Genomic DNA, 18,456 nt, shown 5'->3' with positions numbered 1-18,456 from the left:
GTCCTTAGGCTTCACAGGCAAGCGCTTAACCACTAAGCCATCTCTCCAGCCCGTAATTTAAAATTTTTTTAAAGTGATTTGGGACTGAAGAGATAGCTTAGCAGTTAAGGTACTTGCCTCTGAAGCCTATGGACCCATGTTTGATTCTCCAGTACTCACATAAGCCAGATGCATAAGGTGGCAGAAGTATCTGGAGTTCTTGCAGTGGCTAGAGGCCCTGGAGTGACCATCCTCTCTTTCTATATGCCCCTTTTTTTTTTTTCAATAAATAACTAAAAAATATTTTTTAAAAAGATGATTTGCTTGAATGTTTGCCATAATAATCAGATACTATACAGTGGCCGCTAGTTTATAAAACTACACTACAAAGTGAAAACCCCTAAGAAAGGTTTGCATAATATCACAAAGTATGCTTGAGTATTAATGGTAACACTTATTATTTAATTAGAAAAAATTGTTGAAAATATCTCATTATCTTTCCTAAATAGGCAGTCTGTCTCATCCATAATATCTATTGAGTCTTTCAAGTTGTACCCTAAAATACTTCATCACATAAATATTTAGAATGTAAGTTCTAGAGAAATAATTTGTCCTTTCATAAGGCCTAGCACAGGTTTGAAATCTCAGGTGAAGGCTTATGTCATTTGCTAATTTCAAAGTTACTTTGTTTATAGCTGGAAATTTTTTTCAGATATTGATTGATCTTTATTTGGCATTTGGTCAGAAGATAATGTGATAAAGTAAACATTCTCAGCATCTTTGTCATTTATTCACTGGAGGAGTCTTTGCTCCCTGCCTGCTTGTATCCTGGGACCTCCGAGAGTCTATGATATCTTAATTTGATCTTGTTTTTCAGGACATCAATTCAGGTTTTCTGTGTTCTACTGGCTTTTTGTTCTCCCCAATGATGATGTCTGTCCATTGTTATCTAGATGTTCTCATTCTCCTCCCCCCCCCCAGTCAAGTCTAGTTTAAATCAGATCTCTCTGGTTCTATTCATAGTAATACCTGAAGCTTTGCCTAGTATTTGTTCATTTTTGTCAAGAAAATTTAACACAGCTTGCTTAGAAGTCAAATACAATTAGTTTAAAAGCAATATGGTACCTTTTGATCAAAATATTTAATGCAACTTTAAAAATTAAAATAATGTCTGAAAATACTCAAAAATTTACTTCTCCCAACACTGTAAATTACTAATGTGAACATGGCTGGCAGATTTTAGGATGCCCACTTAAATTTTCATTGAGAATAATTAATAGATAATTTTTAAGTATAAGAATTTCCTATACAATACTTTATTTCTTAAGCCTAAAGTTGGGAGAAAATGTAGTAGTTTTTACTCTTCATGGGATTGTAACTAAGATAATGAAAGCTCATATTATACATGAGCATACTGAAGTTGTTTTTCTTCATTGGACACTGATTGTTATATTAGCTGTCCAACTGAAATCCTTCAGCAAAATACAAACCAGAAGATAAGAAGACCTCTTCTAATTGGGATATATTGCTGTGCTCCTTCCTCATGTTGTTCCTTTCTATTTTTGAGGGAAACCCAACAGATTGCCTTTGTTAAATGTGAGAGTGAGGGCTGGAGAGATGGCTTAGCAGTAAAGTGCTTGCCTGTGAAGCCTAAGGACCCCAGTTTGAGGCTCAGTTCCCCAGGTCCCACATTAGCCAGATGCACACGGGGGCACATGCGTCTGGAGTTCGTTTGCAGTGGCTAGAGGATCTGGCATGCCCATTCTCTCTCTATGTCTGCCTCTTTCTCTGTCTCTCACTTTCAAATAAATAAATTAAGATAAACAAAAAAATATTAAATGTGAGAGTGAGATAAGAGAGGTAATTGCCGCTACAGTCAAATTTCAGATGCATGCGCCCCCTTGCATGCATGTGTGACTTTGTGTGCTTACATCACTGTGCATCTAGCTTACATGGGACCTGGAGAGTTGAACATGAGCCCTTAGGCTTTGCAGGCAAGCACCTTGACCACTAAACCATCTCTCCAGCCATCCCCCTTTATTTTTCATAGCCAGTTTCCCAAATTCTCCTGCTGGACAATGGTCCAGTAATGCTCTGCTCTCAGATAGTTCAGAGAGGTTAGAACTGAATCATTCGAACTCTCACCCATTTCCATCTCCCTAACTTTCTAGGGTTGTGGATAGTTCCTGAGTGTTAAGAGCAGAGATGTCATCATGGTTTACACTTAAAGTCATGATGCTGCAATTTTGTTTTTTTTTGTAAAGCATCAAAATCAGCGAAATTAAGCCGGGCGTGGTGGCGCACGCCTTTAATCCCAGCACTCGGGAGGCAGAGGTAGGAGGATCGCCATGAGTTCGAGGCCACCCTGAAACTCCATAGTGAATTCCAGGTCAGCCTGGGCTAGAGTGAGACCCTACCTCGAAAAACCAAAAAAAAAAAAAAAAAAAAAAAATCAGCAAAATTCACTTTTTCTCTCTTTGGGTGTTACATTTACTACATTTTTATAAGTTATGTTTCACACTACTCCAGATTTGATTGAGGCTACATCAGTTACTTCATAACTGTATATTCAATATCAGAAATATTAACTTGGAAGAGTGCTGTTTTCATTAGTTAATTAGTTAAATTGCACCATTTATCTTCTCTTTATAAACAGTTTAATCTAACTTGAGTTGATCTGAACAAATGAATGCTTCATAAATCTATAAGGCTTGAGTCATCTTTCCAGCACATCAGGTACATTGTGAGTGGAGATCTGATGACTTGCTCCAAAGTTATTTCTAAGTAGCTACTGGCCAACTAGAGTTTGTTTTGTTTTGGGGTAGGGTCTCACTTTAGCCCAGGGTGACCTGGAATTCACTATGTAGTCTCAGGGTGGCCTTGAACTCATGGTGATTCTCCTACCTCTGCCTCCTGAGTGCTGGGACTAAAGGTGTGCACCACTACACCCAGCTCAAGTAGCGTTTTGAACAGTGAGACTGTTTGTTTCTTGTGCGTGAATATATGAATCAAGACATTGCTTTAGTCCTATCAGATAGCATTAGACTTTGTCATCGTTTTTGTAACCCCTCTTCCTGTGGAACCAGCTTAAAGCATTTTGCAAGGTAGTTATAAGTGCTCAACAAAGGAAAGTTTTTCTCAACCTATATCTCATTTGTGGCTTAGTGTGAGGCATGGCCCACCCTCCACTTAAGCAGCAATAGAAATTGTTTACTCCCTGTCTTTCTGAATCACTTCACCATTCTCTGCCTTCATAGTCATTGAGCTTGCTGGCTAACACCTAGTAGGGCTGGACTAAGTCAGCCCCAGTGACATACCTCCTTCAGCAAGATCTCTCCCAAAGGCCCACAACTTTCCCAAACTGTCACTAGCTGGGGACATACTCTTGTGGGCAACATTTCTTTCAAACCACCGTATTTAAATTACCTTTGGCTCCTACAGACTTATGGCCATCTGATAATGCAAAATGCAAATTTGGCCCAGCTTTTAAAATTCCTATAGTTTTTACCAGTCCCACCAGCCTTCAAAAGTCTAAAGTCTCTTCTGAAATTCAAGAGGCTCTTCAACTGAGCCCTGTAAAATCAAAACATGAGTTACATACTTCCAATACATATAGACACAGAGTAAACATTCCCACTCTAAAAGCAAGAAATAAAGGTACAGCAAGAAAAAACAGACAGATGCAAGATTGAAAACCAGATTGATGTCAGCAGGGCAGACATCAAATGCTAGATTTCCATGCCTGCCACCTGGACAAACCACCAGATTTTTATTCAACAAATAGTGATTTTTTTATTTTATTTTTTTACATATAGGTCACTGGGTGTGCTACCCTAAGTTCCAGTCTCTTGTAGCACATCTCTGGAGCCCATCTTTCAGTAAGAAGAGGTAGGGTATACCTTAGCTTAGTGCAAGGAAGTCTGTCCTAATCTTCATGTAAGCATAGGCTGTATATAACTTGATATCATAAGAATGTAAAGAAAGTATTAGTATTTTCATCTGAGATTACTAGAAGAGCACTATGAAAGATGTCTAGTGAGCCTTCTAAATGAAAGTAATTTAATAGGTGTGACAGGACCATTCAGGCAGAACAAATTGTACAAAAGCACAAAAGCTTAAGAGAACAGTGCATCTTGGTGGAGTGGAATGTGATTTAGAGAGAGTTCAGTGAGGGCTTTTCCTATTTGTGGTTAATAGTTGATGCCTGCTGATAGACAAATTTAGATGTTACAAGAAAGTAAGTAGCTCTTCAGGTAGACTAGCCTAGGCTGGTTGGAAGAGAGAAAATTTAAATCCATAAGAATTTTTAGGCTATTGAAGTGTTCTAGGCATCAAGGGATACTATCCAGAGATACAGTCTCGTAGTGCTAGCAGAGCCCATAGCCGACTTGACCCAAGTGATTATCTAATAAGAGTACTGATTTTCTCTTTTTAACCTAACCATTTTTACTTAATTGGCATGCAAAAGCAACAGTTTTGTGTATGTAACTTTGTATTAACCATTTAACACTTTGTTATATTAACTCTTTATGAGAGAGAGAAAGAGACAGAGAGAGAGAGAGAATAAATCAGCACACCAGGGCTTCTAGTCAGTGCAATTGAATTCCAGATATTTGTGCCACCTTCTGTGCCTGCTTGACCTTGTGCACATGTGTGACCTTGTGCATCTTGTTTACATGGATTCTGGGGAGTTGAACCTGTACAAGTGCCTTAACTGCTAGGGCATCTCTTCACCCTCTGTTAGATTTTATTTGTAGAAACAGGCAAAATAAGGTAATAAAAAACAGAGCCAGATAGATTCCTGGAAAGAAACCTCTTAGTCCCCATGGCACTGAATCAAGTCAGATGCCACAAATAGCATTCAACACATGAGAAATAAGTGTAGATTCATTTTAAATGTCTTAGTTTTTGTAGAAATTGAATTTTATTTCCCTTTATTAGAAATTCAGACTTTTAAAATTCTCTCTTAGTTGCTTGGGTCTATTAAGGAGAAATTAAAAATCTTTAACTCCATTAGCATATAAATCAAAAGCTAAAATGCATATTGACTAAAGGGGCAAAGACTTCAGCAAAAAGTGTTTCTGTCTGCAAAAATATGAGCACTAGTATGTATCAGAATCCAGAGGTACCTTGAATAGGAAGTCTGTGAGTTTAAGGCCAGCCTGCTTAAATAACAAGTCCCTTACCCAAATAATAATAAAAACAATAATAAAAATTAACTAATTTGTAAGAGTCTACCCAACTGTAGGGTTAGAAATGGAACAGGGTCCATATACAACTGCCCTACCTTCTGACTCCAGTGGAAAGCTCAGGGGCCAACAAAACCACCATCTAGCATTTAGAGAAAGCTATCTCAGATACAGTAGAGTGTTTCAGTTCTAATGGGTACAGAATCAGGACAGGAAAGGGAGGGCCTAAAGTTCAACAATCAGGGGAAGCTTTACACCTGGGCTTCCTATGTTCTTTCCTGGTGAGTCTTGGACACTGATTTTCAGACATCATTGTATAACAATGCATGTGGAGCACTGCTAGCTAAGAAAATCCACCCAGCTTCTCTGAACAGAATTACTATTGGGACTTAATCACAGGTGTCCGATGTAACCTCCTCTGCATCTACCTCTCTCTAAACTTAGTATTTCATTGCCCAAGGTCTCTATCCTGTCACAAGTTAGACTACTTATTTACCATGGCCTCCAATAACACATGATATTCCACAGGCCTAGTGTTTACATTTCCATAATGAATGGCAAGGATTAGACCTTTTTGGGATATTGTTCATTCTTCCCTCATATCTGCATTGTTCAAATAGTAAAAGCAGAAAAGACCAAAGTGGAACAACAGTTCACAAAACTGAGGTGACACCAATGATGGCAGATGAGATCATGCTTTATTAGCCGCTGGATTTCGCTAGAAAGTTTTTGTTCAAGATTACATTTCCAGCCGGGTGTGGTGGTTCAATTCTTTAATCACAGCACTTGGGAGGCAGAGGTAGGAGCATTGCTGTCAGTTCGAGGCCACCCTGAGACTACATTGTGAATTCCCGGTCAGCCTGAGCTATAGTGAGACCCTATCTCAAAGAAAAGAACAATATTATGTTTCCATTTTCTGAATCCCACTCAACTTGTGCCTTTATGAATTCTCTTCTCCAGCCAATTAACATCTGAAAGGACTATTTTGATAAAAAATAATAACTTGAAAATAAAACAATAGAAAGCCACAAATTTTTCTAATATTAGTATGGAGCTCAGTTCTTCATTCTAACAGATGTTTATTGTTGATAGGTGTTCCAAGATTATCACATGCCCCACTTGAATCTTTATTTTCGGCTAATGAACTGTCAGCAGGCCCGGAGATGAGTGCAGATCTAAGTGTTGCTCAAGTGCATTTGTAGCTGTATCTGATGTTTGTTATAGACAGTGCTGTGGCTCAGATTCTGTCGGGTCTCTGGGAAAGCCAGGCTATGTCCACATTCTACAGTGCGTCCTGATCGTATAGTCTCAACAGCATGCCATCCATTTATATGCTTCCACTCCCATTTTGGCACTTGCTACCCATCAAGAATATTGACTGCTCCATCACTACACTTCCTCCTCTGCGACGTGTCCCTCCTCCCTTAGTTCTAGTGGTTGCCATATGCCCCCACCCCCCAAAAAGGTTGGTTTTTACTTACAGGCAGGATATTGCTTATGTTTTGACTTGTATGTCAGGCTTTGTTTCTGAGGCTGTCTATGTGTGTCTGTGTCTGTCTGTCTGTCTCTGTGTGTGTGCACGCACTAGTGTATGTTGCCTAGGAAGCATTTTGTCATAATTTACTTGATGGTTTTTATTTTGTTTTGTTTATCTGTATGTCTTGTTTATGTTAAGGCTTCTCCCTGTGTTCAAGTAATAAAACTCGTGATGATCCTGCCTTTTTCTGTTACTGTTTCTAGCTCGATTTTTAGCTGTACATTTGAAACTAGTTTGTACTTGACTATTTTGTTGTTTCATCTCTAGTTCTTTGTATTTTTGGAAACATCAAGGTGAATAAATAAGACCCACCACTGCAAACCCATCTGCTTTCAGGGACATGTAAGCAAACCTGTTTGTGATGTTTCACCCTCCAGCACAGAGCTAAAGGAGGAACCCTGGGGAGCAAGAAGGGAAGGCACAGTCTAAGGTCACAGCTTCTTTTGTAGCTCTGAGTCATTTATCTCCTGACTGATTGTGGCTAGCAGTGGTTTACACTGGCATTTTTAATGGTGCTAACAGATTGTTATGGTGCTTACACAGTTGGCTTATTTTTGTGGTAGATAAAAAGTTAAATGTAGCTTATGTTTTGGATCTGGCACTAGGGATTAACAATAAAAGGTGCTGTCATAATCTTAAAAATATGACAAATCAAGGTACTGACAAGGTGTTCATTTGTCAGGACATTACTTATACTTTTGGTAAGGTCACATGTGAAAAGAATCATCCTCACTAAAATGCCTTTCTAGTTCTTGACAGCCCAGAAATTGTTTCATGAAAAAATAATAGACTGTGCTCTCCACTCTGTCTTCCTAATGTTTGTTGACACTTGGATGTTGCATTTGTTTCTTTTTTCACAACAAGAGAGCGAGTGATGATTCTCTTCTGGGATGAATTAAGAGAGTTGCGGCAATGTCAGGGAATACACGTTGCACTGGAAGAACAGTTCATGTAATACTCTTGAGAGCAGGCTTGAACTTGAATCTATTTAAAAACTTGAACCAACTCCTTGCCATACTTCCTAGAGTTGGCTTAGACTGACCTTCATCAAGCTGAATCATATCCTCTCTTGGATGGTGGGTTTTATCCAGTAAAGTGTTGTCCTTTTTGAGGACAAGTTTAGTCTTATGAAAATGGTTTGTGCCTTCAGTTTAGATTCTGTGATGATAGAATCTGGTATTAGGATAAAAATCAGCTTTTCAAACTTTGTTAAAACCTTCCACTACTTTAAGGTCCCAAGTCAGCTTTTGGGTATGGACCAACATATGACAGGAAAAAGATGACCTCAAGGACTTTGCCTTATTTTACATTCTTTTTTTAAATTTTTTTTTAAATTTTTATTTATTTGAGAGTGACAGACACAGAGAGAAAGACAGATAGAGGGAGAGAGAGAGAATGGGCGCGCCAGGGCTTCCAGCCTCTGCAAACGAACTCCAGACACGTGCGCCCCCTTGTGCATCTGGCTAACGTGGGACCTGGGGAACCAAGCCTCAACCGGGGTCCTTAGGCTTCACTTAACCGCTAAGCCATCTCTCCAGCCCTATTTTACATTCTTGATGGTGATGGTCCTGAATAGAGACACACAGTTATTACAGAGGCATGTCTTCCATTGTTCCTTACAAGCTAAATTCTAAGGTATTGGTGACTGCTTTGGTTAATTTTGCTCTAATCTGCCTCTGTCCTTCTCACCTGCCTCTGGGCATATTAGTGCATATCATTGCCTATCATGTAGTGAGAAGCTGGGGCCAATGTGTGTGCGTTGGTAAAAATAGTATTTGATCCAAACAGTTGTTCCCTTTGCTTTTACTCATAGATTAATAGAAACAAGAATAATTTAGGACACATAAAACATGCAATAGGTAATTAAATCTGAATACGTATATGTGTGTATGTATATATGTGTGTGTGTGTATATATATTTTTTTTTTCTCATGTAAATTCTAGAGAATTAGTTTCATAATCATGTTTAAGATACTCAAAGAGAAATAATTGTTCATTTCCTTATTTAAAGAATACAAGTTCTAGGGACTGGGGAAATGGCTCAGCAGTTAATGTGCTTGCCTGCAAAGCTTAACTTCCCAGGTTGCCTTCCAGTTGTTTTTTTTTTGCAGTGGCTGTAGGCCCTGGCATACCCATTCTCTCTCTGTCTCTCTTCTATCTCTCCACTTGCAAAATAAATAAATAAATAAATAAATAAATATATTTTTTAAAAGAGTACAAGTTCTGTAGAATGTCTGAAAAATAATAAATTTAAAATATTTTAAGATAATATATAGTCTACTCAAAGTATACTAGGCAACATATTAAACACTTTGCATTGTTTCATTCTAAAGAAGTTATACATATTTTATAAATGAGAAACCTGACATTTAATATGAATGAATAATTTTCTCAATTCCTAAATGTATTACATTAGTAAAGCAGAAATAGAATCAGAACTTTGACCCTAAGGAATAGTAGGGGAAATGTGTCTGCTAAGAGGTAAATTGTGGGTCGAGTTCTGGGTCTGGACATTGGTGAAGTAGATGGCCATGAAGGAATGACTTACATCATCTCATTTCTGAGACAGCCGCTAGGACTTAAGGAGGTTCTACTTACTGAGTGAGGCCTTCCAAGAAAATAAACTCATATCATTTGAGGATGTGCTGTGAAAGGCTTTAGACATTTATAAACAAAATGTTTACTTAACCTTTCTTTGTCCTTCTGCTATGTTCATTTTATTTCTTATAAAATTTGACCACTATAATTAGAGTAACTCTAAGCAGAAAATAATTAATAGTGATAAAAAATTTCTTTGTCCTTTTAGAGAGTGTTAAATTTGGTGATTGATTCCCTGACTCAAGTATTTGCTGAGTCATTGAGTGAGTCAGTGAGTTTGGAGGATTAGGTATAGATTCTTAAAATATTTGCTATTTTTTATTTCAACTGTTAATGGCTGATTAAACAGTAGGTTAACTCTAGTTTTCACTTTTGTTCATTTTTATTTATTAGTTTTCACTTTTGAAGCATGATTATTTTACTTTTATTAGTAGAGCACAAAATTTTATTCCAATTACTCTGTCTATAAGTATCAACTCTACATCCTCCCTTATATGAAAGACATTATTGAACAGTATAGCAAAATAGCTTAGTCTATAAGTTCCAGGAATTCTTTGGCAGCCAACTGAAAGCATTATGTTGGATGCTTTTTTTTTTTTAAATTTTATTTATTTATTTATTTATTTATTTATTTATTTATTTATTTGAGAGCGACAGACACAGAGAGAAAGACAGATAGAGGGAGAGAGAGAATGGGCACGCCAGGGCTTCCAGCCTCTGCAAACGAACTCCAGACGCGTGCGCCCCCTTGTGCATCTGGCTAATGTGGGACCTGGGGAACCGAGCCTCAAACCGGGGTCCTTAGGCTTCACAGGCAAGCGGTTAACCGCTAAGCCATCTCTCCAGCCCTGTTGGATGCTTTTTAAAGTAATCCTAGGAAAGAAAACTTTAATAAACTGCTAGTGTGAATGTATCCATTACTGAAAACAGCATGAGGATTCCTAAAAAAATTAAAAATAGAACTATGATATTGCTGTAGCATGCTAGGGTAACTGTAGCTGACAATAATTGTGTTTTATAAAATAGCTAGTAGTGGGCTGGAGAGATGGCTTAGTTGTTAAGCACTTGCCTGTGAAGCCTAAGAACCCCGGTTCAAGGCTCGATTCCCCAGGACCCACGTCAGCCAGATGCACAAGGGGGCGCACACATCTGAATTTCGTTTGCATTGGCTGGAAGCCCTGGCGTGCCCATTCTCTCTCTTTCTCTCTCTCCCTCTTTCTCTCTATGTCTGTTGCTCTCAAATAAATAAATAAAATTTAAAAATAAAATAAAATAGCTAGCAGAGAAGATTGTGAAGTTTCCAAATAAAGAAATGATAAATGTCAGTGATAATCTATATGCCAGTTTCTGTTTCTGATCTTTACACTTTATGTTAGTCTGTTCTCTGTTCTTATAACAGCATCTCTGAGTCTGAGTAATTTGTGAATAAGAGCTTTCCTTGGAGTATAGTTCTTCTTGACAAGGATCCATTGTGGGTAGCCTTAACAGTAGTGGAAATATGTACAAGAAGGACAAGTGATATGAAGAGACAGGAAAGGAAGAGTGGGGAGAGGCCAGTACTTCCCTTTTAAAACAATATTTTCGGTCTAACCAGAGACACAAAAGAACTATAATAATTTTTTTTTTTTTCAGGGAGAGTGCTCCTTCACTCAGTGTCTTAATCTGCATACACTAGGATCACTTTTTTTTTTTTCTTCAAGGTGGGGTTTTACTCTGGCCCAGGCTGACCTGGAATTCACTATGTAGTCTCAAGCTGCCTTTAAACTCACTGAGATCCTCCTACATCTGCCTCCAGAGTGCTAAGATTAAAGGTGTGCAACACCATGCCCAGTTTAGGATCTACTTTTTAAAGATTTCACCACCACCCCATATTACCACATGTAGGACTGAACTTCGAACACCTGAAGCCTAAGGGGACACACTAAAACCCCATGCAAACTATGTTATACTGTACTCCCTAAGTATGTATATTATTATGTCATTTAGAATTGCATTGTAGGGCTGGATGTGATGGCACACACCTTTAATCCTAGCACTATGGAAGCAGAGGTAGGCCGATTGCTGTGAGTTCAAGGCAGCTCAGAACTACATAGTGAATTCCAAATCATTCTGTGTTAGAGTGAGACACTACCTTGAAAATACCAAACAAGGGCTGGAGAGATGGCTTAGTTGATAAGGCACTTGCCTACAAAGCCAAATGATCCAGATTTGATTCCCCAGGACCCATATAAGCCAGATGCACAAAATGGCACATGCGTCTGGAGTTCATTTGCAGTGTCTGGAGGCCCTAGTGTGCCCATTCTCTCTTTCTCTGCTTCTTTTTTCTCTCTCTGTCTCTCTCAAATAAATAATTTTTAAAAAGAAATTTAAAAAGAAAATGCCAAAATAAATAAAGTAAAATTGCCTGTGTATATAATCACAATAGAGTAGCCTATTTGAGGCCTTATCTTGGATTAGTTTTTTTTTAATCCTAGGAAAGGAAAATAGTAAATAATTCGGTTCTGTTTTCCTTTATTTTTGCCCCTTGCATTCTTCCTTTTTTCTTCTGCTTGTGTTCATATATGTGTGATTACAAGGGTGCCACAATACAGGTATGGAGGCCAGAGGATGCTAGATTGTTGGTCCTTGTTTGAGGCAGTTGATCTCTCGTTGTTCCCCACTGTGTTCTCCAGGCTAGCCTACAAGTTCCCGACCGTTCTTCTGTCTCCACTTTCCTTCTTGCTTTAGGCACACTGGGATTACAGATACTCATATACAGCATCAGGCTTTATATGGGTTCTAATCCAAACGCAGGTAACTCACACTTGCACACTGAGTGCTATATCCACTAAGCCATCTCATTAGCCTCTCCCACTTTGTTTCTTAAACAAGGAAGATGAGTATACAGAGTATGCAGAGAAAAAATTATGCTCAGGTTCCTAAAACAGCTAAAGATTGATCTACCATATGACCCAGCTATAGCACTCCTAGGCGTATATCCAAAGGACTCATCTCATTTCCTTAGAAGTACGTGCTCAACCATGTTTATTGCTGCTCAATTTTTAATAGCTGGGAAATGGAACTAGCCTAGATGTCCCTCAACAGATGAGTGGATAATGAAGATGTGGCACATTTATACAATGGAGTTCTACTCAGCGGTAAAGAAAAATGAAGTTATGAAATTTGCAGAAAAATGGATGGACCTGGAAAGGATTATACTAAGTGAGGTAACCCAGGCCCAGAAAGTCAAGCGCCACATGTTCTCTCTCATATGTGAATCCTAGCTACAGATGATTGGGCTTCTGCGTGAGAATGAAAATACTTAGTAGCAGAGGCCAGTAAGGTAAAAGGAGACATAAAGGGTAGAGAAAGGAAGGGAGGAGGATACTTAATAGGTTGATATTGTGTGTGTATATATATATATATATATACATATATATATATAATAAATATATATATATATATAGTATATATGTAATTACAATGATTGTAATATGATGGAGAATGGAATTTCAAATGGGAAAGTGTTGGGGTGGGGAGGGAGGGAATTACCATGGGATATATTTTATAATCATGGAAAATGTTAATAAAAATTAAAAAAAATATGCTCAGAATTATACAAATTTACTTTTTGGAAAATTTTGACCAATTTCCCTTTCTATGAACCATACTCTTGATAGTGTATAAACAAGCATAATGTTATATGTGTCAGTATTTTCTAGGGAAGATGAACTCAGTGATTTTTTCCCCCCTGAAAATCCTGTAAAGTGCAAAAGGAATTATGTCATGGGCCATTGGGCATTTGTTTTTCCCCAAAATAGTTCACCCATGGCAGTATCATTGTATTCATTATTTTTTTCAAGTTGTTTCTAAGTGAAAATTATTACTTTATGGAAAGATAATTTCTCCATTGGAGACAACCTTTGCTGTGTCTTCCAGATTTTCATATTTAGACTCACATGCTAAACCTATGAAGTCTTGCTGAGATATATTCCTCCAATGCTGTAATCTATCTTTTTATATATTAACTTTTGGTTTACCTTGTTCTAGACTCCCAACTCCAAAATTTTCCTTTATCATTGGAATGAATTTACCAAGCCAGTTGTTGTGCTTTATGCCTATAGTCCTCAGCACCTGGGAAGCTGAGGCAGGAGGATGGTCCAGGTCTGTTCAGCTTCATTATTCCATTTCTATAAGCCGTCAGGCCGTCTTTTGGATGGATTTATCATATGTTCGGTGTTTGTTAGCAAATTTGGAACTTTTCACTCTGATTCCTTTCTTTTTTTACATGACTTAAGGTTTAATTGCCACCTAGCCATGAAATAGCAGCTGAAATGAAAAGGGCGGCTGGAGAGGGTCCTGACTTCCCTGAAAGCCAGCCAGCGGCCCTTCTTGTGTACTCCTCGGCTGCAGAGAGGAGGGGTCCTGTCCCACTAGAGTGGCAAGGATTCGAAACACTTGTCCTCTCCTCATATGAAACTGAAAGAGGGATTTGTCAATATTTTTTGAAGCAAGACATTAAACAATACTTTTAATTTGCAATTAGTAGCCTTTGATGCTTCTTGAATTTTCATCATTAGGGTTATTTTTCTAGACATTTAAACACACATTAAACAAAATTTCCAGAAATAAAATGAAAAGTGAATAATCATTTTAACAAGGTATGAAATCTTATGTAATTTTGAGCTTTTGTTTTCAAATCCTTAAAAATACCTCTAAGTGTGTCTAAAACATAGGTCATCTTAATATAGTAGCTTGTAGAGGCTTTTGTTTGTGGTGTGAATGAATTGATTAATTAACTTAATATGCATAAGGAGTGTTGATATTTTTATTCTGAGGGGGACTGTGGCCTGAGTTTCATTTACTACAGAGTTAGTGATTTAAAAATTAGAAAATATGTGATATTGGCCAGATGTGGAAACATGTATTCTAGTATTTTGGGAGTATGTTTTGTTACAGCAACTCTGAGTGAAAATACTTATATGAAAACTAAAAAGGTAGCCAAGTGTGATGACATATACTCTTGGTAGGTGGAGGCAGAAGGATCAGGGGATCAAGACCAACCTGGGATGCATGAAACCCTGTCTCAAACACAACAGCAACAACAAAAAGCAACCACAAGCTAAAATATACATATATAGCTAGGGGAGGCATATGTATATCTGATGTATGTGCATATTTCTTTTTTTTTTTTTTTAGTTTTTTGAGGTAGGATCTCACTTTAAATTTTTTTTGCTTATTATTTATTTATTTGAGAGTGACAGAGAGAGAAAGAGGCAGAGAGAGAGAGAGAGAGAGAGAGAGAGAGAATGGGTGTGCCAGGGCCTCCAGCCACTGCAAACAAACTCCAGACGTGTGCGCCCCTTTGTGCATCTGGCTAACGTGGGTCCTGGGGAATCAAGCCTCGAACTGGGGTCCTTTGGCTTCACAGGCAAGCACTTAACCACTAAACCATCTCTCCAGCCCTAGGGTCTCACTTTAGCTTAGGCTGACCTGGAATTCTCTATGTAGTCTCAGGGTGGCCTCAAACTCATGGCAATCCTCCTACCTCTGCCTCCCGAGTGCTGGGATTAAAGGAGTGTGCCACCACGCCTGGTGTGTGTGCATATTTCTGCATGTGACTGGAGGCACACATATGCCATGGTGCACTTGTAGAAGCCAGAGGACAATTTTAGATATTGGTTATTCCTTGCCTTCCATCATCTTTTAAGAAGTATCTTATTTCATTGTTGTGTCTAAGTTAGCTTGCCTGTGAGTTTCTGGGCAATTCTCTTGTTTTCAACTCCCTTTATGTCATAGTATGATGGGCTTATCAATGTAGCAATAGAGCATCCAGTAGTTCTGAGGATCCACACTCTGCTCACACTTGTGCAACGAGTGCTTTATGCACTGAGCCATCATCCAGCCCCTGCACGTATCCTTTGACATAGTATTTCTAAATATTGTTTATTTATTTGAAAGAGGGGGAAGGGAGAGAAAGATGCAAATAAAAATAGAATGGGTACACCAGAGCCTCTAGCCACTGCAAACGAACTCCAGATGCATGTGCTACCTTGTGCATCTGGCTTATGGCAGTACTGGGAAATCAAACCTGGGTCCCTCGGCTTTGCAGGCAAACACCTTAACTCGTAAGCCACCTCTCCAGTCCTAGAAATCTATTCTTGAACATATATGTATGACATATGAATAAAAATATTCCTTATGGAATTGAAATATATGTATATATATATATCATGTTCATTAATAGGATTATATTAAAGTATGATACATCTGTTTGCAGACATATTCAATTCCTTTTATTAACTGTTTTTAATGAGAATAAACATTTTTGCATGTCTGGGTAAAGAACACTCTGTAACTGATCCTACCAAGTTAAAGAAACATTTTGCTTCTATGGAAAAGTGTGTATACAAATTGCTCCTGTCTCTCCCCTCTTATATAAAAACACACATTCTCATATAACTGTAAGTAAATTCATGAAAAGACAAAAGATATGGGCCTCAGGAAAAGCACTTAAGGTTTTCCATATCAGGGAGGGTTTTTAGGTATAGTTCTTTTTATATCTTTTAAATTTTTGTTTTCATGAATATGTTTATTTTCCATAGTTAGAAAGAAATGTTTATATTAACAACCATGTTTTCCTTTTTAGGACTCAGCCCAGGAGAGCGTTATTACTCGAGATATTCATCGTACATTTCCTGCACATGATTACTTTAAAGATACTGGAGGAGATGGTCAGGAATCACTCTATAAGATCTGCAAGGTAGGCTCTTTCCCCTCATTTTTATAAACTCCTTATACTAACCTATATCTTAGAAACCCACCATCAAGATTTTTAGACTTTCTGTCTTTATGTCTATGTGTACTGTGCAATGTCCTCTGCTTTACACAATGCTGCCAATCCTCCCCATGAGCACAGACAGTCACTAACCTTCCGGTGCCACGTTCTGGAGGAGGTACATCCCAGCCTATGTTTGGTTCACCTGCCGGCAGAAAAAAGAACAGAAGGTCCTTCCCAACTGTTATAAAGGCTCAAAGGAGACCAGGCGACTCTGCTCTTTTGGCAAGATAATGCAAGAATTGTCTACATTTTTTGACAATATACAAGTGTGAGAATCAGTGTAGGGCCTGTTGTTGAATATTGGCAAGTCTGATCTCATTGATATGCTCTGAGTTGTATCATATCATGGGCCTTGGTGTGTTTTCATATTTCATTTTGAAATCTCCTTTGTCATTAGCAGTCCTAGGGAAAAACAAGCCCTGCTTCCTACTTTGTAGTGAATATTTTCTGCGTAGAGACAAAAGCTTCTGTCTCTGTTGGTGGAGAGTAGCCAACACATTATTAATTTCTCAAGGTTACAGCAGAAATGCAGAGGGAAGTGTGATGGGTACATACATACTGTTCTCACCTGCCATTCCTGTAGAGGTTGTTAATGAACAATGAGCTCCTCGAAAACTTGTTCAAATTATGGAGGAAAAAAACTAACACCATGTTTAATATCTAAGGTAGATAGTACCGAAATAAAAATGTTTAGCTTTTTTATATTTATTCTGAGAAAGAGAGGAGAGAGAAAACGAGGGAGGGAGGGAGGTGAGGGAGAATGGGCCCACCAGGGACTTCAGCCACCGTGAACAAACTCCAGACATGTGCGCCCCCTTGTGCACATGTGCAGCATTGCGTGCCTGCATCACTGCATCTGGCCTTAACCAATAAACCATCTCTTCAACCCACATTTAGCTTTTTTAAGGAGTAGCAAAGATTTACCAGTAGGTATTCTGATGTATATTCATATCTCCTTAATTTTGTATTTACTGTTTTAAGCACTCACCTGTATATTCTAATCAAGCACAGCTGTCTACTTTTACAAGTGGCACATCTTTCATTAAAGTACATCTTGCATGTTGGTAGTTTTGCTCTTTCCATTCTTTTGTGTTATACTTTTTCCCTTTTTGTTTCTCAATTTTTAATGTGAACATTCTGAAATATTCTAAATATGTACTGATCACAAAGCCTATTTTGGAAGGGCTGAAGATGTAACTTGGTATTGGAATATTTACCTAACATTCACAGGTGTCTTGCTTCAGATCCCCAGCATTGCATTAAAAAAACTGGAGTGTGGTGGCTCAAGCCTGTAATCCTAGCTATTGGGAAGCTGAGGCATGATGGATTGCTGTGGGTTCAAGGACAACACATCATTTTCTTCTTGTCTGATTACACTGGTCACAGCCTCTAGTTTGTGGTATAATCATGAGGTGATAGGCATTCTTGTCTTGCTTCTGACTTTAAAGAAAGTATATCCAAATACTTACCATTAAGAATGTAACTTAGTAACTTAGTCACATCAGCAACACCATTATAGTCCTTTTCTTAAAAATTACAGTGCCATCCATGTATTGTAATAATTGCATATTTTCAGAATACTTCACACATATTATCTTACTTATTTCTGCTAATTCCTCATTAGTAGAACTTAATAGGAATGCAAAATGCACTGCCTTTAAACAGAGTGGAAATTACAAGGAACATATTAATTATTGTAAGTTTAGAAACCAACCTTGGTTTCAAGGATACAACAGTCTGGTTTTGTACTTGAAAAGTTTTCTGTGGCTGTAGTGAAATGAGAAATGATCTGAACTGTCAGATTAGAGGAATACTGTTAAAAACTTACTGTCAAGTTTTAATGGCCTTGTCAATTCCAGTTTCACATCGTAATATCTTTTACCGAGTAGGAGGAAATCGAAATGGTTCAAAGCTTCTTCTGTTGTCATAAATTTATATTGAGGGAATTGAGATGAAAGTATAATAGTAGAATTTATAGATTTCTGCAAATGAAAGTATTCTGTAAGTCAAAATATTTGTTCCTTTTTCCTTTCACTGTATTTTTTATTACTTAGGTCAAATCACACTTTAAAAATGTCCTTGAGAAGATACAATAAATACTCGTTAGTCTCAGAGCATTCTACCCACCTTCCTCTCTCCCTTATCACCCAGCCAAACCTCAACAGATATCCTACTAACCTGGCTCTTTCCCTGAACACTAGCCCACATCTCCACAAGGCCCTTCTTGAACTGAGCACGTCAACCATGTTCCAAGGATATGGACGTAAAGGTCCAGATGCCATTCTCTCTCCATCTCTCTTTCTGGCCCTCTTTACTGAAGTAAGGTGTATGTT

The 18,456-nt window shown here is 38.1% G+C and overlaps 1 protein-coding gene across 5 annotated transcripts in view; it reads left to right on the top strand.

Annotated features, from left to right (window-relative positions):
• Rabgap1l (RAB GTPase activating protein 1 like) overlaps nt 1–18,456 on the top strand; it is a 682,536-nt gene that overhangs the window by 379,712 nt on the left and 284,368 nt on the right. For all 5 annotated transcript variants that reach the window (XM_045141715.1, XM_004658772.3, XM_045141714.1 and 2 more), the window contains one exon: nt 15,932–16,045. In XM_045141715.1, coding sequence (XP_044997650.1) covers nt 15,932–16,045 — 114 coding nt within the window. The remainder of the gene's footprint in view (nt 1–15,931; nt 16,046–18,456) is intronic.

The sequence above is a fragment of the Jaculus jaculus genome, chromosome 1 (genome assembly GCF_020740685.1).
Source record: "Jaculus jaculus isolate mJacJac1 chromosome 1, mJacJac1.mat.Y.cur, whole genome shotgun sequence".
Lineage (NCBI taxonomy): Eukaryota > Metazoa > Chordata > Mammalia > Rodentia > Dipodidae > Jaculus > Jaculus jaculus.
The sequence above is the reverse complement of the archived record's forward strand: the minus strand, read 5'-3'. Positions and strand labels throughout refer to the sequence as shown.